General features: G+C 36.9%; 1 protein-coding gene across 3 annotated transcripts in view; it reads right to left on the reverse strand.

Moving 5' to 3' along the window:
- The window catches only part of THSD7A (thrombospondin type 1 domain containing 7A), a 492,988-nt gene that overhangs the window by 112,444 nt on the left and 357,452 nt on the right, over positions 1-23,092 (reverse strand). For all 3 annotated transcript variants that reach the window (XM_045166358.1, XM_045166357.1, XM_045166359.1), the window contains exon 7: positions 1,129-1,323. In XM_045166358.1, coding sequence (XP_045022293.1) covers positions 1,129-1,323 — 195 coding nt within the window. The remainder of the gene's footprint in view (positions 1-1,128; positions 1,324-23,092) is intronic.

Genomic DNA, 23,092 nt, shown 5'->3' on the forward strand with positions numbered 1-23,092 from the left:
TTTGATTAAAAAAGAACACTAGCACATTTCTATCACTAAAATGTTTCATAAACAGGAAAATGAAATAGGCAATGTGAAAACTCTTCTAAAATTGATTAACTGGGGGTATAGAAAGAAACATGTGCACATAAAGAAACATGTGCTTACTACTATTAACTGGGGGTATAGAAAGAAACATGTGCACATAAAGAAACATGTGCTTACTACAAATAGAAATCATTAGTGTTAAATGTGAATGAAAATAGTCATTCAGCCTTGATTATATTTAAATAACATATGCCTATATTCTTGAGACAGAACATGCGGCACGTGACAGAACTTGACTTATTTCTGTGTTTTCCTTACTCCTGTGTTATTTTCCAGAATGACAAGATTAAGTATGACATTATATCACCCAGTCACAGAGGCCAAATTAGCATTCAGATACAAACTTGAGAGACAATTACCAAGAGCCTTGTATTTCTTGACAATGGAGCTTGCATGGTATGAATATATGAGAAACTTGTGCTTTATTCACCCAATAGCATGAAGTGACTTAGGAGCAACATATTTTAAAAGTGAACACAATCTACATATGAAACTCAGAGCCTATGTTCAGAAACCTGAATGGTAGAAAATCCATGTCATTTTCAGTCAAGCAATAGTCATGGTGGTGGTTATTTTTAATAAAGTTTAGTACTTATGAGATGGTAGAATAGGATTTCACTGGGAAAAACTGACTACTGAAATGAGAGAAAACAATGAAACCCGTCATTTGGAATTTAAGGAGTCATTTTCGGATTTCTCCACAAGTTTAACACTTTGAAGTAGAAAGAACCTGAGTTATTAGGAGGGAGGAAAGGAAAAGTGAATTCATTTTTCAAAGTCTTTTCTCTTTTACTAAAGATCTATGTTCAAGATTAATATTAAGGAAGAGTAGCAAGCTGCTGCTGCTGCTGCTAAGTCGCTTCAGTCGTGTCCGACTCTGCGATAGCCTAATATGTCAACAGATATTAAATCTCCTTGGTTTGCTGGGTTTCAGGAAGCTGATTTTTGTGGAACTATCACTGTATCTGGGCTGTACACACAACGAAAGGCACACCAGCTTCTGGAAGAGATCTGAGTCCCTTCTCAAGCTGGTGACCTTACCTTCCTCTCCTGCATAGGCCAGGATGGACCGCGCTCGTGTCTGTTTTCCTTCTGTGGTTTTTCCCGAGCAGGTGTGAGAGCAGGAGGACCACGTTGACCACATGCTGAGCACACAGTCCTTGGGACAGGGCACATCGCAGGCAACCGGGATGGGGAAGATGGCGTCTCTGCACAGCTGTCTGTCAACTTCTTCTCCTGGGAAAGACATCATCACCAACAGTCCATCATTTTAAAATAATGTAAAATGAGCAACTGAAACCAGACGGGCACCAGAATAAATTAGCTTACTTTCCTTTTGTTCTCTGTTAAAAGCCAACAACAACAACAAAAAAAGAGTCACTGTCTATTACAGTCAGATGTTAAAAGAATACCAGGAATGAATAAACAGATCCCCAAATGAGGCTTTTTTATTATCAGTGCTTAGGTGTGTAGATCAAACACATTGCTTCAAGTATTTTATGCTGTAATACCTGCCCAGGAAATGATGTTTATAGATACTAATCTCTGCAATAAAGAACATCAGTGAACTATGTCTCTCCCCTTTATTTAATTGTTGGAGATGAGCCATCATTCACAAATAATGATTCTATCCATAGGATGTACCATTTGTTTTCATGAAACCAACTCATAGTCGCTATTTGTAAACTCTTGTGTCTCCTAGGGAATTTATTTTTGTACAACTGGCAACCTTTCTCTTTCATTTAAAAATGACTTTGTTAGCTGGAAATAGACAGGAAGCATAAATAGTGGGACAGTATTATAAAACCACTGGCTATAGCGATCCCATTTTGAAAAGGGGGAAAAAAAAACCCAAGGTACGCAAATAGCAGAAGCAAGATGTTGTCACTCCAGTACTTAAAGCTCTTCAGTAGTTTCCTTCTGCTCTTAAGATAAAGGCTAGATTTCTCAAAAGTCTATGAGACTTCAAACCCCATGGCTCTTGCTTCCTTTTCTAGCTTCACCTCACTTCACTCTTCCTGTTACCCCAAAGCCCTAGAGTCTGGCACTTATGTGGTGTTTTTTGAGTGAATGAAGTGAGATATACAAAAGGCAAATGAGAAAGAAAATATTGTTGCTGTTAATAAATGCCAAAGCAACCTAGAATAATTACAAATATGTGATCAAAATACAGTATGAAAAAAGTCTGAACTCTGTTGCATAGCTGGTAAGCATAGGAGCTAATCATTCAAACAGTAAAACAAAATACAAACAAGCAAAATTAATCCTCTATTTTTCCACAGACTATATCCATAATTCTGGATGGGTGTATCAGAAATGTGTGCTTTAAGGCATTATGCATTCAGATGAGAAAAGGTGACTAATCTTGCTTTTGTTCATTGTTATAAGCAAACAACTCAGCTTTGTCACTGATGGAGGGTTAGGAGGATAATTTTAATGGACAGTCATTTATCCATGTATTTTGAAAACAAGATAAAAAACCAGAAGTCAATGGGAAATGCTCTAACATATTAAATAGCTACTAGTTTGTAGGGCTTTAAATCATCAGGCAAAATCAAAAGTCAATTATAATGCACTTACATGTTAACAATCACTAGTTTGCAAGGCTTTAAATTATTAGACTTGCTCACTAGTAAGACTCACTAAAATGGAGCTGAGTCATCATTACATCATTCATTCTCCTTTAGTTACTCTGACCTGTGAGATCTCTTTTGAGTTTGGCTTATATCCCAATAAATGACATGATAGCTTATATGATAGAGTACAAAAATCATTATAATACAAGGCATGTAATATTTTAGAATTTAAATAACAATGATGACTCTTGTGTTTACTAGACTTTTTTTGTTAGTGCAAAGAGTGAGTTGCATATGTTTTATTTCCTTTATTGCTATCTTTTATTGTTTCATCTACTTTCATCCACTTTTGTTTCCAATAGTCTGTAAAATGTAAGGCAAGTTTGGGGCTACAGTTTTGTTTTCTATAAGAGTTACCTAATCATTTCTACTCAGAAAAATTTAATTCATTCGGTAGCATTTGAGGAGAGACTGCTACCTGTGTGTTATTACATTAATTTGGATGACATGATACATTTCTGTTGCATATAGCATAAATCTGAGTTCCCTGGTGGCTCAAGCAGTAAAGAATTTGTCTACAATGCAGGAGACCCAGGTTTGATCTCTGGGTTGGGAAGATCCCCTGGAGAAGGAAACAGCAACCCACTCCAGTATTCTTGCCTGGAAATCCCATGGGCAGAGGAGCCTGGTGGGCTATGGACTATGGGGTCGAAAAGAATTGGACACAACTGAGTAACTAACACTTTGACTTCACTTTCTTTCATAGTATAAACCAAAGAGATATACAATTTTAACCTTTTTTGCTTTCTGAATTTTTTTTTCAACTTGTGTCCCACATTTTATGTTAGCTCTTTTTCACTCATCATTTTTGGTTTAGTTACCTATTGATATATTTTCCTGTAGTTACATTCCTTCTAGAGTCTCCTTAACTCTCTGTGGAGCTCTAAAGATCCACTTTGGATCCGACCTCCGGATTTCAGCATTTAGTTTACTCCTCCCTTGCCCCCTGAGCTTTGTCACATGTGACCTTGCCTGTTTGCCCCCTAATGGCTCCTGACTGCCCATCTCGGTCTTGCATCCAAATACCAGTATTATGTCCTGGCCACAGTGGCTTTTTCCCCTTTCCTCCTACAGACCTATCTCATTGTTGCCTCACTGTTGCTCTTCACTTTTCATGAATCTTTCAGATCCTCACACAGTAGACTGCTTCTCACCATGCAGGTTTCAGTTGTCTCCCTGCGAGGGGAGCCTTGAAAGTCGCTCAGTTGTGTCTGACTCTTTGCGTCCCCATGGAATACAGTCCATGGAATTCTCCAGGCCAGAATACTGCAGTGGGTGGCCTTTCCCTTCTCCAGGGGATCTTCCCAACCCAGGAATTGAACCGGGGTCTTCTGCATTGCAGGAGGATTCTTTACTGAACTATCAGGGACTGACCAGATACAATTTCATAGTAGCTTCATTTTGTTTTCATTTTAGTGAGTCTTACTCACTAGTGAACAGTCTAATAATTTAAAGCCTCATTTTCTAGTTTCACTAGAAACTATTGTAATGAATTGTTTACATGTCTAGTATTTGATCCTGCTACTAAAGTACGAGCTTCATAAGGGCATGTTCTTATCTGCTTTGCTCATTATTTTATACTTAGAACCCAAAGAGCACCAGGAACCTAGTGGACAAGAAATAATCTTCTGCTACGTAAACAGATAAACTAATTAACCTGAAGTTACTGTTCTAGGGAACAGAAGGTTGGACTAGACGAATATGGGTTTAAGCACAGTATTTCTTCAATGGCCATGTACTCCACTGCTTGAGGACTGTGCTAAGGTGTATTCAGAGGACAGCTGGTGGCATATGCACAATCTGGAGTTTGCTAGAAATGCAGTCTCTCAGTTTCCACCCATAAATTGTGACTTGCATGTTCAAATGATCCCTGGGTGATCTGTATGCAGGTAAAATTTAAAAAGGATTGCTTTAAGATTTTTCTGCCCTTATTCTCCTGTGGCTTGATTAGAACCAAATTGCCTTGTGAAAGAGAAGCATATAAAACAAATTCATCTGGATTTCATACCTAACATCATTCATTTCTCTGTGGGACACCCTTTTAATCCTCTCTTTATACCTGGCTGAAAACAGTCATTCAATGAATAGTTACTGATTGTCCATCCTTGGTCAGGCACTGTGCCATGAATATTATACACATCATCCCAGCTAATTGTGACAACAATCTTTTTTTTTTTTTTAGGTATAATTGACATATAACGCTACATTAATTTTAGGTATATACAGTCACCACAATAAGTCCAATTAACATTTCCATATGATCACATATAAACATTATTTTAAGGAGATAAAAACTGTTTTACATGACACTACCAGAGAAAATATAGAAGTAAATAAAACATAAACATATAAAATATCAGGTTAATTTACAATCTTTCCATAGAGAGAAATGGAAATTCCATTTTTCCATATCGACTCTCCTATTACTAGGACACTTTCAACCACCATATGTCTCCATTATAGAACCATTTGAGACTCTGATTATCTGAATGTGCATCCCCATAAATCCAGGCAGGCACATCTGATTATCATTACGATGAATAACATAGTTCTACAATTCATTCAGGCACAGAACACAACCTGTTTCTTTTTTGTTTTTTTTTTCTTTAATCTTTCTGAAGTTGAAGTGAAGTGCTACTCGCTCAGTCGTGTCCTGACTCTTTGCAACCCTATGGACTGTAGCCCACCAGGCTCCTCTGTCCACAGGATTCTCCAGGAAAGAATACTGGGGTGGGTTGCCATTTCCCTCTCCAGGGGCTCTTCCCGACCCAGGGATCGAACCTGGGTCTCCAGCATTGCAGGCAGATTCTTTTGTCTGAGCCACCAGGGAAGCCTTTTCTGAGGTTAATTTCTTGTTATTCTGAATGTGATGCCAACATTTAGAATACTTCTCATGCTTGCCTTTCTGTATTAAATATGCTATATTTTTTGGCATTTCCAACATGAAAAATTTGGAAGGACTGCTTTGCTTTTAGATAACATACTTATCCCCTCAGTCCACATCAAGCTCTAGACATTTTAACCAAATCTTAAAAATATGCATATTTTACATGAAATATATAACACAGAAATAAAGGAATGAATCATTGTCTATGTATTACAATTTAGTCTTGCTCTGATGCCTTAACTGAAGCATATTTTGTTCAACCTTGTTTGTGAAACCCAATAACAAGAAGTTGAGGAATAAGATGAAAATGCCTGAGTTTATTTTTATGAACTCAAAAATGTATTTAAATATTTAAGTTGGTGACTCCCATTTAACATTTTTCTTCACAAATATAATCTTAAGAATATTTTTAATAATTTGCCATTTCAATCCATTTAAACACGTATTTTGCGTCTTTGAAGTAACTCCCAAATGTCCCCTTGTTTAATCTATTTTCATAGATACCACCAAACTCTAACTCTTCTAAAGTATCTCCTTTCATTCTGCTGTTTCCTAGTATAGAATAAGAGAACTGAACATCTGCTTGAAGTAATTAAACTAAAAATTCATGAAGATTTCCAGAGAAATAAAACACGATGAGAACTGAGGTCAGAAGTTAAGACTTTTTCTTTGCTTGGAAAAAGTATATACTAAAAGTTTATTGCACTCATTGTGGTGAAGCGTAAATGTAATATAAAAGACAAACCTTGGTTTATGAAGGTTTTTATAGAGTCAAGGTTTTTATAGTTTAGGAGCTGAGTCACTAAGAACACAACACTAATACATTAAATACATTTTTAATGTATACATTTTTAATGATATTAAAATATAATGAACTATATTTTAATGTGAAAATATATTTAGTCCTATTCCATAAATGTCACTTGCATCATCCTGATTATTTTTTAATCATAGAAATGTGGAGATTGTTATAGTTGATTTTTAACAGTCCCAGTAGTACTTTGTGCAATACACCTCCAGAAGGCATTGTAAAATCAGAATTCATCAGTGCAATGAAACTGAGATGAGGGTAAGCAGAAAGGAGAAATCAAAGTAGAGGAAAACCAGATATACAGTCAATATATATATTTTTTAAATCACACTAGTTAAAAAGTCTCTAATATTGTAACTTTGGGATCAGATTCCTCTTGCCAGACATGTACAAACTCTAGAGTCACCGTAAGAATTATTATTGAGTTGTTGATGTCTTATGTATTCTTCAGAAATTGTCTTAAAAATTCATATGGACTTTTGAAAGTGAAAGCTATTATTTATATACCTTACTTACATATTGATAACCAAGATAAATGCAATAAAGAATTGAGATGGGAATTGAGATAGGAAAAGAATGGAGGATCCTATTTGCCTACATCTCCTAGAAAACATTTTAAAATAACCATCTTATTTGAACTTTAAAACAACTGTAAGATATGTAGGTTCAGAATCACTCTCTACCTATTGAAGTAAAAGACCCATAACTTATGTAACTCTTTTTCTTTCCCCTTCTTGAAGAGATGCTACACATCTCTTCCACTTCAAAGGGAAGTTTCTAAATCAATTTTAATCTCTGCACTCCCTCTGCGATCACATTCAGTAGCAGGTCTGATTTATTAAATGTACTCAGTATTGCCTGACCCTGTGTTCTCTTCCAGATCACTGCCCACTTTCCTCTGGTGGCCTGCAGCATGCCATTCCCTCCGCAGCCCATCACCCATCCTGACCCCAAGGGTGTATTTCTAAAATGCAATATGAGCATCACAGTCTTCCCAATACCTATCAGCTGAAGGCCAAATTCTCACTAGGGCAGAAAACAAAACATCCTCCTTCTCCATCACTGGCTCGTGGTTTCCCTGAATTCTCGCCACGAGAGCCATTTGCTTTTCCAGGAACTGACATGCTGCTTTCTTGCTCCTCTGTCATTTCGTGTACATGGTTCTCCACGCCTCATTGCCCCACATCTTGCTAAGTCATCCTTTAGGACTGGATTTCCTTCCTCTACAAACCTCCTCTGACTTTCTTAAACTGTCCAGGTGGAGTTATGCTTTATCCTCTCTGTTCGCACAGTTTTGTAGACATTACACTGTTTAAAACTGTTTACAATTATCTGTTTACTCACGTTTACCCCCATTAGCCTATGAGAACCTTCTGACCAGAGATCTTATCTTATTCAACATCTTTATATCTGGATCCCTTCTTTCAGTTATTGTTAAGACTTAGAAGAGTTTTGCAGTAAATATGGAGAAGGCAATGGCACCCCACTCCAGTACTCTTGCCTGGAAAATCCCATGGACGAAGGAGCCTGGTAGACTGCAGTCCATGGGGTCACGAAGAGTCAGACATGACTGAGCAACTCCACTTTTACTTTTCACTTTCATGCACTGGAGAAGGAAATGGCAACCCACTCCAGTGTTCTTGCCTGGAGAATCCCAGGGACGGCAGAGCCTGGTGTGCTGCTGTCTGTGGGGTCGCACAGAGTTGGACATGACTGAAGTGACTTAGTAGCAGCAGCAGCAGTAAATATTTGTTGGATAAGGGAAAAAAATGAATTGGAAAGCCCAGAACATTTGTTGTTTTCCTGAAAAAGCCACTGGTATTATACATTTCCAATTGTCAGATTACTATTAATAGAATGTAACCAAGATAGCCTTAACATTACCCTCAGCTTGACTAAATTTTAGGCAGATTTCTTCCTGACTCTGGGCCCTTGACCTCCCTTCTCTTAGATAATTTATTTTGGAAAAATTTCGATTGTAAATTTTCTTTCTGCCCCTTTGAAATCGGTGTAAATCTTCTCCTAGCCTCTTGTCAGTGTTTTACAACCCAGGAAAAGTCTTTCTCAAGAGTTGGGAACCATCTCTGTCATGGAAACATCAAAGATAGTGTCCTGATTTCTCAGTCTCTATGGGTTGGTAGGTGCCTATTTTCTTCATTGGGCACCAAGTAGCAAACACAGACCGTCTAATCACACAAACACAAAAACATCTGCAGACTCAGGAGTAACTCTATGTGCTCAAAACATCCCATTTATCAATCTCCTCTAACATCCTCCAGTGTTTTCCCACTAGCTCACCCCAGAGCTTAGAAATGCCTTGTGTTTCTGCATAGTTGATTTTAGCTTCTCTCCAGCCTAACAGTCTAGAATAAAAACTGACTTACTGTGTAACTTTGGTGCAGTTTTTATTTTGACCAATTTATATGTAATTCATAAGAATGTTATCTTTAGCTTTACCTACTCTTACTATATATATATTACCTACTGACTTTTAAATATCTTTAAACAAATTAGGGTCTTCATATTATATACTTTTTTCAGGATTTTCCTCCATTTTCATCATCCTTTTCAAACTCTTTCCGTTCCTTAATAAGCTTGTCTTTTATGTTCACATTCTGTTCTTTTCATTGCCACCTTTGTTTTGTTATCTACAGCCTGTTTTCACATTCCAGGCAAAACTGAAACAAGTGACCCTGAGATAAAAAACGTCTTCCTTCCCTGACAGCAGCCATATTCCAAATCTAGGCTCTGATGTAGTGAGTAATACAGGCTTTAACCAGAAAACTACTAGGGCTTATCAATGAATTCGGTAAAATTGTAGGATACAAAATCAATACGCAGAAATTTGTTGCATTTCTATACACTATCAACAACAGATCAGAAAGAGAAATTAAGGAAACTAATCCTATTTACCTCTGCATCAAAAGTAATAAACTTACCTAAGGAGACAAAAACTTGTACCCTAAAAACTACAAGATGCTGATGAAAGAAATCATCAAATAGATGACACAAACAGATGGAAAGATATATCATGTTCTCAGGTAGAAAGAATCAATACTGTCAAAATACTACCCTAGGAAATCTACAGATTCAATGTAATTCCAATCGAATACCAACAACATTTTTAATTGAACTAGAACAAACTGGTTTTTTTTTTTAAGTTTGTATAGAGATGTAAAAAACCCAGAATAGACAAGACGATCTTGAGAGAGAAAAACAAAGATGGAAGAACTGGCTCTCTGACTTCAGATGATATTACAACACTACAGTTATCAAAATAGTATGGTAATGGCACAAAAAGAGAAATACTATTGTATTGAATAGGTTAGAAAGCCCAGAAATAAACCCATGCACCTATGGTCAATTAATCTAAGACAAAGGAAACAAGAATATACAATGGAGAAAAGGCAGTCTCTTCAATAATTTGTGCTGGAAAAACAGTATAGCTACAGGTAAAATAATGAAATTAGAACACTAACATCATATACAAAAATAAACTCAATGGATTAAAGATCTAAATGTAAGACCTGATACTATAACACTCTTAAAGAAAAGCATAGAACACTCTTTGACACACATTGCAGCAATATCTTTTTGGATCCAATTCGTAGATGAAAAACAAAAATAAATAAACTGGACCTCATTAAACTCAAAAGCTTTTGTACAGCAAAGGAAACCATAGCAAAACAAAGATAGCCCATAGAATGGGAGAAAGTAGTTGCAAAGGAAGCTACTGACAACAGATTAATCTCCAAATTACCCAAAGAGCTCATGAAACTCAATATATTTAAAAAAAAACAATTAAAAAATGGGTGGAAGATCTAAATAGACATTTCCCCAAAGAAAATGTACAGATGGCCAAAAAGCACAAGATGCTCAACATCACTTATTAGAGAAACGCCAATCAAAAAACCAGGTCACATTGATCGGAATGGCCATTGTCAAAAAGTCCACAAACAATAAATGCTAGAGAAGGTGTGGAGAGAAGAGAACCCTCCTACACTGTTGGAGGGAATGTAAATTGGCACAACCACTATGGAGAATAGTGTGGGGGTTCCTTAAAAAACTAAAAATAGAATTACCATATGACCCAACAATCCTACTCCTCAGCATATACCTGGAGAAAACAATAATTTGAAAAGATACATGCAACTCAATGCTCATTGCAGTACTGTTTACAATAGTCAAGACATGAAAGAAAACTTAATGTCCATCAACAAAGGAACGGATAAAGAAAATATTGTACATATATATAGTGGAATATTATTCAGCTGTCAAAAGAATGAAATACTGCCATTTACAGCAACACGGATGGACCTAGAGATTATCATACTAACTAAAGTCAGACACACAGAGACAAATGTCATATATTATCATTTATATGTGGAATCTAAAAAAGTGATACAAATAAACTTTTTTACAAAACAGACTCACAGACTTTAAAAACAAAGTAACAATTACCAATAGGGAAAGGTAGAGGGAAGGAAAAATTAGGAGTTTGGTATTAACATAAACACACCACCATATATAAAACAGATAATCAATAGAGACCTACTGTATAACATAGAAAATTTCTCAATATTCTACAGTAACCTACACGAGAAAAGGATTGATATATGTATGTGCTGTGCTATGCTTAGTAGCTCAGTCATGTCTGACTCTTTGCAATCCCATGGACTGTAGCCTGCCAGGCTACTCTGTTCATGGGGATTCTCCAGGCAAGAAAACTGGAGTGGGTTGCCATGCCCTCCTCCAGGGGATCTTCCTAACCCAGTGATCGAACCCAGATCTCCCACATTGCAGGCAGAATCTTTACCACCTGAGCTACCAGGGAAGTCCAAGAATACTGGAATGGGTACCCTATTATCCTCCTGGGGATCTTCCCGACCCAGGAATCAAACCAGGGGGTCCTTCATTACAGGTGGATTCTTTACCAGCTTAGCTACCAGGGAAGTCTGGAGATATATATATATATATATATATATATATGTATATGTATATGTATATACATATGTGTGTGAGTGTATAATTGAATCACTTTGCTATACACTTGAAACTAACACATTGTAAATCAACTATAAAATAAAATAAAAAGTAATACAAGCTTTAATTTCATTTTTGAGAAGAAACCTAACAAAGTATAGTAAGTAAGATGATTTGTTATAAATAAATGATGACAATTTAGTACTAAATATAACCATAACCTTGCATTTCTTGCTTCATTGACCTTAGGGCACTTGTAGTGCAAATTGCCCACTTCGTGAATAGGGTGTTAGGCAAACAACTCTTTGTTACTACATCACTGACATCCTTTCCGAATAACTCTAGTTGAGGATTTCACTTTGGGTTAGGCAGAAAAATAAGTAAACAGTCAAGACAGTTATCAGGTCCATGACTTCTGCCTCTGTTGAACGTCAACTATTATGTTGAATTTTTAAACTCATATTCTCTATATGTAAAATATGATACTGGTAAAACTGAAGGTACATGTGTTTTGCAATAAAGGTGTGAAATGTATTTCTTAACTGAAATTAATACTTCATTTTATGCTCTTTCCAATTATACCTTCGTTCATCTGTCTGAACAAAACTGTGCTTTGCTCATTTTTAGTAACTAAAAGGTGAACTGACTCATGTTTATAAAAGCACTATAGAAATTCTCTATAAAAGCACTAAGAAATTCTCTGAAGCCTTTGTGGCTCAGATAATAAAGAATCTGCCTGCAATGCAAAAGACTTGGGTTTGAGCTCTGGGTCAGGAAGATTGCCTGAAGAAGGGAATGGCCATCCACTCCAGTAATCTTGCCTGGAGAACTCCATGGACAGAGGAGCCTAGTGGGCTACAGTCCATGGGGTTGCAAAGAGTTGGACATGACTGAGCAACTAACATTTCACTTCATGGAAACTAGACAAATCAAATAATGATTTTACCTCTGGCATTATTCAAGATTAAAGAAAGCTTAATTCATTCTTAGTTCCTCAGTTTGTTTTAATTTCATATTTTCATTCTTGATTTGCTCTTTCTTGTGACTTCAGTCTCCTTGTTTTTGAGTTTGAAATTATCTATAATGTTAACATCATCTCTTCCAAATTTACATTTTTAGTTAACTAGAAGTTAAACAGCCCTGGTGCAAATACTGCCTCTATCACTTAACTACTATGTGTTCTTGGGAAAATTATTTAATTGCTGTGAGATTCAGTTTTCTAATCTGCAAAATGGAAGTTAAATATTTATGGTGGTGGTGGTTTAGTCATTAAGTTGTATCCGACTCTTGTGACCCCATTGACTGTGGCCTGCCAGGCTTCTCTGTCCATGGGATTTTCCAGGCAAGAATAGTGGAGTGGGTTGCCATTTCCTTCTCCAAATCCTCCCAACCTAGGGGTTGAACCCAGGTCTCTTGCATTGTAGGCAGATTCTTTACTAACTGAGCCACCAGAGAAGGCCAAAATATTTATGGTACTGGTATGCATATTAAATGAGAAACTTGTTTATGGTGCTGGTGTACATATTAAATGAGAAAAATGTTTTAATTGTGCCTAGCTCAATGTCTGACACACAGATGAAAAAAGTTACATATTATAGCAATATCACACCTATTTCATCTCCTTCTGTCAGTGGAGGAGCTGAACATCCCTCCCTGCACCCTTGTGGAAATGGATCTACTCCATTCAAAACACCATGTTTTTCAATACACTTGCATTAACATGCTTAATCATCTCCCCCATAATTCTGGTTATAAGTGGGCTTGCAGAAAGGTATTAGAAAATACCATTGCACTAGACTCACATCATAAACTTCACCATTCAGTAATTTTGTATTTTTCTTTTTGTTAAAGTGCTAAGGTTGTGGGAAAATACAGAAACCTTTGGAAAAGCCAATTTATGTAATTATGACCATTAGATATTAAATCTCATATTCTGAAAATTATCTAGAGTTGTATTATAAATGTCTTCTGGGCCTCAATCAAAAATTTAAAAATCTAAGGTTATATTAGAGAATATTTAGATCACAGTGATAAGCAGAAGTACCAAGACGTGTGGCATCCTATAATCTTCCTTCAGTCCCTTCTCTATGCAACTTCTAAAAACTGTATGTTAAATAGCTGCACACAACTACTTTCAGTCATTAAGCCTCACAGGCATCTTCTAGACAAGGGAAAAAAAAAGTTTCTTTGGAGATGCAGTGATGCAATTACACTGAACTGTTTTACAGTACTAAATGAGAGAAATTATGTTACTAAATGAAAGCAATTATACCTTAGGGTCATTTTGAAGCATTATCAATACCATCAACAGAACAGTCCCATTTATTATCACCTATTGGTTTAATTAACTTTAAAAGCTTATGTGAATGCACAGTTCCATATCAAGCATTTCCATAGACTCCCAAGTACTTGAAAATGAAATACAACTCCTGTGTTGATCTCTCCAGACTCATCCTCTGTCCCACTAAGGCATGTGACAGGCTGTATCCCAGTTAGTCCCTCTAACAACTCTGCGAGGCTCTTTGAGGATGAGGGCACTGGGAGTGGCTTTCCCTTTTGTTTTGTTCCTTTCAAACTTCTGTTTTTCCTTTTTTCAGGTCTTGGTTACCTCTCATTCTTTCTCTGAGAGAGTTTCACATTTCCAATCTGTCCTGCAAATTATCCACCAGTCAGCCAGCCACATTGCTGTGATTGTATTACACCCTCTAATGATTCCCTGTAGTTTTCCAGATCAAGCGTGCATTCCTGTCTGTTGTGTTTTAAGACATCCCACCATCTGTCGTCACTTGACATACCTTGTCCAACAAATCCATTTGCAATGCTCTGGGTATGGTTACAATAAAATTAGGCTCAGGGGACCACATTACTCAGAAAAAGATGACTCCATGCCTTTATCAACTCTTTGGATGTGATGTGCTCAGATGCTTCAGTCATGTGTGACTTTTTGTGACCCTACGGACTGTGGCCTACCAGGCTCATCTGTCCATGGGATTTTCCTGGCAAGATCACAGGAGCAGGATGCATGCCCTTCTCCAGTGGATCTTCCTGACCCAGGGATCAAACCTGCATCTCCTGTATTGCAGGTGGATTCTCTACCTGCTGAGCCATCAGGGAAGCCATTTAGGACTACATTAAAAAACAATGTCAATTTGTAAATTTTCTTGTTTTACCATCCTTAAGCACTCTTAAATTTTGGGATCTCTTTTATATTCACAAAAATAAAAAGTATAGTTACTCTACAAGTAGCTATTATAAGATCACAATGCACAAATGAGTCTATGGAGTAATGGAAAACATTACAGAAAAATATTAAGTAGACCTATATTTGACTTTGAAATCTTGCCAGGATTAAGGAGAACAAATGATTTAGAGATACTATATTTATCACATAAAATGTTCATCAATAAAAATGAAAAGATAACCCATAGAGTGGGAGGAAATATTTGCAAATGAAGTGACTGACAAGGGATTAGTCTCCAAAATATACAAACAGCTCACATAGCTCAATATCGAAAAGCAAATAACCCAATTCAAAAAAAAAGTGGAAGAACTAGACATTTCTCCATAGAAGATAAACAAATGGCCAACAACCATATGAAAAGATTCTCAACCATATGATGCTTACTAATCATTCAGTTCAATTCAGTTCAGTCGCTCAGTCATGTCCGACTCTTTGTGACCCCATGAATTGCAGCACGCCAGGCCTCCCTGTCCATCACCAACTCCCAGAGTTCACCCAAACTCATGTCCATTGAGTCGGTGATGCCATCCAACCATCTCATCCTCTGTCATCCCCTTCTCCTCCTGCCCCCAATCCCTCCCAGCATCAGACTCTTTTCCAGTGAGTCAACTCTTCACATGAGGTGGCCAAAGTATTGGAGTTTCAGCTTTAGCATCAGTCCTTCCAAAGAACACCCAGGACTGATCTCCTTTAGGATGGACTGGTTGGATCTCCTTGCAGTCCAAGGGACTCTCAAGAGTCTTCTCCAACACCACAGTTCAAAAGCATCAATTCTTCAGCACTCAGCTTTCTTCACTAGAGAAATGCTAATCAAAACTACAATGAGGTATCACCTCACACCCATCAGAATGGCAACTATTAAAAAAATCTACAAACAATAAATGCTGTGGAGGGTGTGGAGAAAAGAGAGTCTTCTTGCACTACTGGTGGGAATGTAAATTGATACAGCCACTATGGAGAACAATATGGAGGTTTCTTTAAAAAAAAAAAAAAAAAAACTACAAATAGAACTACCATGATGTGAAGTGTTAGTCACTCAATGGTGTCTGACTCTTTGTAACCCCATGGACTGTAACCCACCAGGCTTCTCTGTCCATGGAATTCTTCAGGCAAGAATATTGGAGTGGGTTGTCATTCCCTTCTCCAGGGGATCTTCCCAACCCAGGTATTGAACCTGGGTCTCCCACATTGTGGGCAGATTATTGTCTGAACCAACAGGAAAGTCCTTTGAACTACCATATGACCCAGCAATCCCACTACTGGGAATACACTCAGAGAAAATAATTCCAAAAGACACATGTAACCCAGTCTTCACTGCAGCACTATTTACAAAAGTTAGGACATGGAAGCAACCTAAATGTCAATCAACAGATGAATGGATAAAGAGTATGAGTTATACATACATATATATAATCGAATATTACTCACCCATAAAAAAGAACAAACCGTGCCATTTGCAGAGATGTAGATGGACCTAGAGACTGTCATACAAAGTGAAGTAAGTCAGAAACAGAAAATAAATATTGTGTATTAACACATATATGTGGAATCTAGAAAAGTGGTAGAGATGATCTTATTTGCAAAGCAGAAATGGAGATGTAGAGAATAAATGTATGGACAGCAAGGGGGGATGGGTGAAAGTGAAAGTCACTCATTCGTGTCCGACACTTTGCAAACCCATGGACTATTTCCCCATGGACTAATCCCCCATGGACTGGAATTCTCCAGGCCAGAATACCGGAGTGGGTAGCCTTTCCCTTCTCCAGGGGATCTTCCCAACGCATGGATTGAACCCAGGTCTCCCACACTGCAGGCAGATTCTTTACCAGCTGAGCCACTAGGGAAGCTCAAGAATACTGGAGTGGTTAGCCTATCCCTTCTCCAGTGGATCTCCCTGACCCAGGAATTGAATCAGGTCTCCTGCATTGCAGGCGGATTCTTTATCAACTGAGCTATTAGGGGGGATGTGTGGGTGGGTGGGATGAATCATTGACATATATACAGTATTGATACTATGTATAAAATAGACAACTAATGAGAATCTACTGTATAGCACAGGGAACTCAGTGCTCTGTGGTGACCTAAAAGAGAAGGAAATCCAAAAAAGAGAGGATCTATGTATACATGTTATTTATACACTTCGTTGTACAGAAGAAACTAACACAACATTGTAAAGTAACTATACTTCAATAAAAATTAATAAAAGTAATCTATAATAAAAATAAATAAGAAATAAATATAGTGTAAAATTTGGCTCACTGATAGAATTGATCGGTGATCAGAGATCACACAGTTTTTAAAGGGAGACATTCTGAAATTCAAACACAGTTTTGAGGGAATGAAAGCTAAGTGATTGGAAATCAGGAAGAGAGAACAGTAAAGTATAGGAGACTATTCTATATTGAAGGCTCTAAAGCAGAAATTAACTCAAATAATTAACCATCACCATTAAATTTTTCCAAGATCTTCCATTTTGCCCTCTGACAACCCCGATGTAGAAACAGAGTTTGAACCATGAAAACTCTGTGGGCTCAGAGTTACAGCTGAGTAAGTCACAGTCTGTCTCTTTAACATGGATAACTCTAGTGGAGTATCTGCTAGTAAATCACAGAAAAGAATCCAAGGGAAAATAAAGCTTCACTGATGGAAGAAATTGCTTTTGAACTGTGGTACTGGAGAAGACTCTTAAGAGTCTCTTGGGCTGCAAGGAGATCCAACCAGTCAAAACTAAAGAAAATCGGTCCTGAATATTCATTGGAAGGACAGATGCTGAAGCTGAAACTCCAATACTTCAGTCACCTGATGCAAAGAACCGACTCATTTGAAAAGACCCCGATGCTGGGAAAGATTGAAGGTGGGGGGAGAAGGGGACAACAGAGGATGAGATAGTTGGATGGCATCTTCGATGTGATGGACATGAGTTTGAGTAGGCTCTGGGAGTTGGTGATGGACAAGGAAGCCTGGCATGCTGCAGTCCATGGGGTAGCAGAGTTGGACATGACTAAGCGACTGAAGGCTGTAGTTTTTCCAGTGGTCATGTATGTATGTGAGAGTTGGACTGTGAAGAAAGCTGAGCACTGAAGAATTGATGCTTTTGAACTGTGGTGTTGGAGAAGACTCTTGAGAGTCCCTCGGACTGCAAGGAGATCCAACCAGTCCATCCTAAAGGAGATCAGTCCTGGGTGTTCTTTGGAAGGACTGATGCTAAAGCTGAAACTCCAATACTTTGGCCACCTCATGTGAAGAGCTGACTCATTGGAAAAGAGTCTGATGCTGGGAGGGATTGGGGGCAGGAGGAGAAGGGGATGACAGAGGATCAGATGGCTGGATGGCATCACCGACTCGATGGACATGAGTTTGGGTAGGCTCTGGGAGTTGGTGATGGACAGGGAGGCCTGGCGTGCTACAATTCATGGGGTCGCAAAGAGTCGGACATGACTGAGCAACTGAACTGGACTGAGCGACTGAACTGAACTGGGCTGAACTGAAAGCGACTGAACTGAACTGAACTGATGGGAGAAATGTGATCCTATTAATTGATCCAAAAGCTGTTCACTTCCACACTGAAAATCACAGATTGGTGGGAACTTACCAGCCCATTTCCTCAAGAGTAAACATTCATAAAATGTTGCTCAGAACCATCTCAGACCTAAAAACAATCACGAGTTTGTAACAATAATAATAATAAAAAAAAGTATAGCTACAGTTGGTAGAAAAAGAGTTCAACAACAGAAACAGAAAGCCTCTGTTAAGATCAAACAAAGCCAAACCATGATTAATGAATATTTGTAGGAAATAAACCTGAGAGTGCTATCAAACATTAATATCTGTCCTGATACAGCAAGAGTTGGTTGGTTAAAGATGAGCCAGAATGGAACTCAGGAACCAGTCAACATAAGTCAAATTAAAGGCCAACGAGAACAAGAATCTGAGAAAAGATAGAAAAATTACTCTAGTCCCCAGTTTTCTGAACCTGGGGGAAGGTGGGGAGTGGTGACAGTTCTAAATCTTCTCGTCTGCAGGTCCCGTTACACAACTACTCAGTTGGATCTACACAACAAGATCTCAGAAGCATTGAAGAAGATCCCTGACACCACCATCACATCACAACATTATCATTTGTGTGTGTGTGTGTGGGGAGAACATTTAGGATCTACTCTCTTAGCAGTTTTCACATATATGACATAGTGTTGTTATTTATAACCACAACATTGTGCCTTAGATCCCCAGAACTCATGCATCTTCTAATTGAAGTTTGTACTTTTTGTCTAATGTCTCCTCATTACTGCTTACCCAAGCCCTTGGAAATTACAGCTTTTTCAGATTCTACATATAAGTGAGATCATATTGTATTTGTCTTTCTCTGACATTTCACTTAGCATGATGCTAACACTAAGATGGTAATCATACTGCACTATATAAGTGTATCAAATAAACATCTTGTACATCTCAAAGTTATATAATGTTATATGTCAATTACATTTCAATACATTTTGGGGGGAAAATCCCTAAGTGATTCTGATACATCAGTGTTCAGGAGTTATTCTGTCTACTTATTTCTGAGGAAGGACAGATAGAAGGAAGAATGGTCTAATAGTTCAAACCAAATTCTCATAGTCATAATTGGGACTAACATTTATGTGTACTTATTTAATTAAAAGTAAATAACTGGCCCATTGCATCACCTTAATTTCTCTTAAATAACTTTTGTTCTTGTTGTTCATCTCAAGCCCCAAGCTGAAGAGATAATTTAGGTATTTTAAGGAGACATATAAGTAAATCAGAGTGGGCTCTTTTTTTTTTTACTTTGTCTTCTATAAACAGACTAAGTAATGAAGTTCTATAGTAGTGGTTTCCTAAAGACATCTGGGGGTAATATCGTTTTGTTTATAAGATACTTTGATGAGTGTAGGTGGGCTATTTAATCATAAATCAATAAAATACAATTGCTGCTCTGAAGGAACACATACACACATTTATACCAATATATATGTAATATAATTTGATCCAAAATCTAAAAGCAAGCATTGGTATACATTAGTGGAAACTCTGCTCTTACAGGAAAGAGTAAATGTTTTCTATAATTGAAACATAACTAGATTAGGCTAAAGATATTACACAATTTTATCAAGTAAATATGATGCTAATATTCAGTTGGTGTGTGCTGGCTTGCACACAAAAATGTATACTGATTTTTAAAAACAGACTGCCAGATTAAGGCATCTTTTCAAATTGGTTTGTGTTTGTGTCTTGGTCAGTGAATACTTTGTTAAGTTTTACAAATAAAAGGCTTGAGTATAAGCAACAATTTATTTACAAGTTTGGTTCTTTTAATACCTAGTGTTTCCATTATAATTTTAAAAGAAAAAAAGTAAAGAAACAAAAAAATTATGCATTTGAGCTCAAGAACCTTAAATTTCTCCCCAGTCTAAATCTAAATCTATCTATCACTGCAATTCAAGGTAAGATAATCTCTCGTGTTTCTTTTCTGTTTAGAAATCTATAATAGTTTTGCACTGATTATTACATTCTAAATTAAGGGAGATGAAATAACATTTCTGAGTACCTCATAAGTGTCTAGCAAATGATCATCATCATGACAATAGGTAAATATTTTTGTTAGTCACATTTTACAATATTTGAAAAACAGAATCAAAGTTTTTTTCTTTGCTTTTCAACTCTGCCCCAATTCATCAGCTATTTAAAGCAGAAGCAGGATTTCAAGCCCACATTCCTGGACTTCAAAGCTCATATTTTCTTCATCATAACATGACAAATTCCAGGCATAAGTATCTTATAGGCATGATTCAAAATTGGTAAAACAAATGAGTTTATATTTTGCCCAAATCTATATACTAATGCAGTTTTCAAAATATATTTTCTTTTTCTTTCAGAGTATAATCTACCCTTATATTAGACCAATTCCATGTAGCATATTACAATCTGAAAACAGTATAACTTTGAGAAATGGAACCACAGTAAAGTCACAACTTTTAACAAATGGAAGCTTAATTTCTTTGGAGGTTTGTTTTCCTATGCAGTCTAACTGTTTCTGACATTTCAGTAGTGCTTTTATAAGCAACTCGACCTTTGATACATCTCTTTTTATAAGCTTGGAGCCTGATAATTGTCAAAAACAAAACATTCAGGAGGAGAGTCAAAAAAAAAAGCAAAAAAATAAAAATAATTGGCTTACAAAGCAATGCTTTTTCAGATAAAATTTTATCTGATTTATAATCTCACCTTTTGATTTATTTTTAACACCCTGCATTCATATGCTATTTTACATTGTACTTTCATAATCTGAGGTTCAGAACACATGCAGTAACCAGGCAACAAAGCTTTAAGGAGCATTGGCCCTAATGCTTATGAGGATAAATGTTAAAAATAATAATTGAGTAAGCAAATAAAGAAAGAAGAGACATAAACAACAGTTTATGTTTAACTCTTTTACTAAAAATCAGCCTAAATACTAAGGAAACCATGATTACATTCACTTACAAACTGGCAGCACTTTTATCCCCCAATTCTATAAGCAGCTGCTAGAGTATCAATGAAGATAAAAAAAAAAAAAGTGTGAATACTTTCTATTGTAAAACTATATCTTTTAGCATTGTATGCCAAGATAATGCTCTCCAGAAGCCATTAAAAAAATCAAAACCACTATTGAACTAGAGAAATCTTAAAAAGTACTCAGCTTATGTGTACATCTGAAAGATGGAATAGAGGCTGCCTATGTGATCAAACAAGGAGAGAGGATGCAGGCAGAATGAGTTCCATAGCTAATGTGCTAAGACTTTTGAAGTCTTTACCCCAAGGGCATGAATAATAAGCTACTCTGCTTGGGTTTGGATGGACTTACACAGCCCTGGGGGAATGCATGAGATGAAATACACAGACTCAAAATAACAGGGGATTTGGGGAGTTGAGATTTGTAGGCAAGTTACTGGGAAGTCAATGCCTAGAATAACAATAAAGACCTACAGAGGAAACTTGTCAGTAATATTCTAAGATCATAAATTTTTCAAGTGATAAATTCTATAGTCAGAAGTATAAACAAATGCTATGATCATATGAGAACACTATACTTCTATTTCTACTCAAAAGGACATGAACATAAAATCACAATCTGGAAATGATAATTGCGAACATTTGAACATTGCTATGTGTTAGGCACCAGTGTTTCACAGGTTTTAGCTAATTGCAATTCTCTAACAATCCAACGAAGTGCATATGATTACTATATCTGTATTACAGAAAAGGAAACTAAGGTGTGGAAGTTGAATAATATGTGATTGATATCTTGTAATTCTCCAATAAAAGACTGTTGTTCACGTAGAAAAGTGTGGAAAGAAAAGATATGGAAGTGATTCAGTTTAAAGACTGGGGGCCATAGAAAAGGAAAGACTTGCCCAGGGTCACACCACATTGTTAATGATATAGCTGGATTTCTACTATTCATTCAGTGAGCATATGAAGTTAAGGGTTCAGGGAAGAAACATCTGTTATTTTCTTATGTACAAGGTCATTACAGAGATTATAGATACTACTTCACAACACTGTGTTCAATTATCTGATGCACCAAGAAACACAAATTCCACTTCTCCCAAGGCCAATATACTTGTGCTATGTAAACTGCTTAAAATAACCTTGAGAAGCAGAAAATACTATCTTGCTTCCACAAGTGAGGAAACTCTGAATCAAATATAAAAACAGTAAATCTCACTGAAGCATGCATGGGGTTAAAAACACAGAATTTCTTGAAACAAAACAAAAGAGATAGTGAAGAAACTCAGCCAATGAAGAGTAGAACTAAAGTCAACAACTTAGGAGTAGGAAAGACAAGAAAAAGTTATGGGTTTGATAACAGCAACCAAATCTATGTAAATAAAGGAACTGAAGTTAAATAACTGTGAGACATCATTACAGAAGACCACACAGATGCCATGAATCCAGAAATTAAACTATTCAACATAAATCAATAAGGTAATTTTAATAGACATATATCTGATGAGATAAGCAAGATGTTCTGGTACACCTTCCAGTAAATGGTATTGATAGAAATTCACCCCATTCCATTTCTTCAGGACACATTAGAAATGAAGTAGCTCTTGAGAAAGCAATTCAAATAAAGCCAATGTCCAATCCAGCACTGCTTCAAAGAGAGCATGGAAATCACTGATCACCCAGTTGGTAAACACATTTTGCAGTATAATCCACTGCAATTTCATCAGCTGCTCTAATTCTTCTCTCTAAAATGTCTTACAAACAAATGATCACTAACGGCAAACATCCATTTCTGATATTTGATGTGAGAGAGTAATTCCTTTTGCCTTTTCAACTTAAAGTAGGAATGATTTAAGTATTTCAAAAGAACTCAGCTACAATCTAAATGGGCTTTCCTGGTGGCTCAGACTGTAAAGAATCCACTGGCAATGCAGGAGACT

Source organism: Bubalus bubalis, chromosome 8 (assembly GCF_019923935.1).
Source record: "Bubalus bubalis isolate 160015118507 breed Murrah chromosome 8, NDDB_SH_1, whole genome shotgun sequence".
Classification (NCBI taxonomy): Eukaryota; Metazoa; Chordata; class Mammalia; order Artiodactyla; family Bovidae; genus Bubalus; species Bubalus bubalis.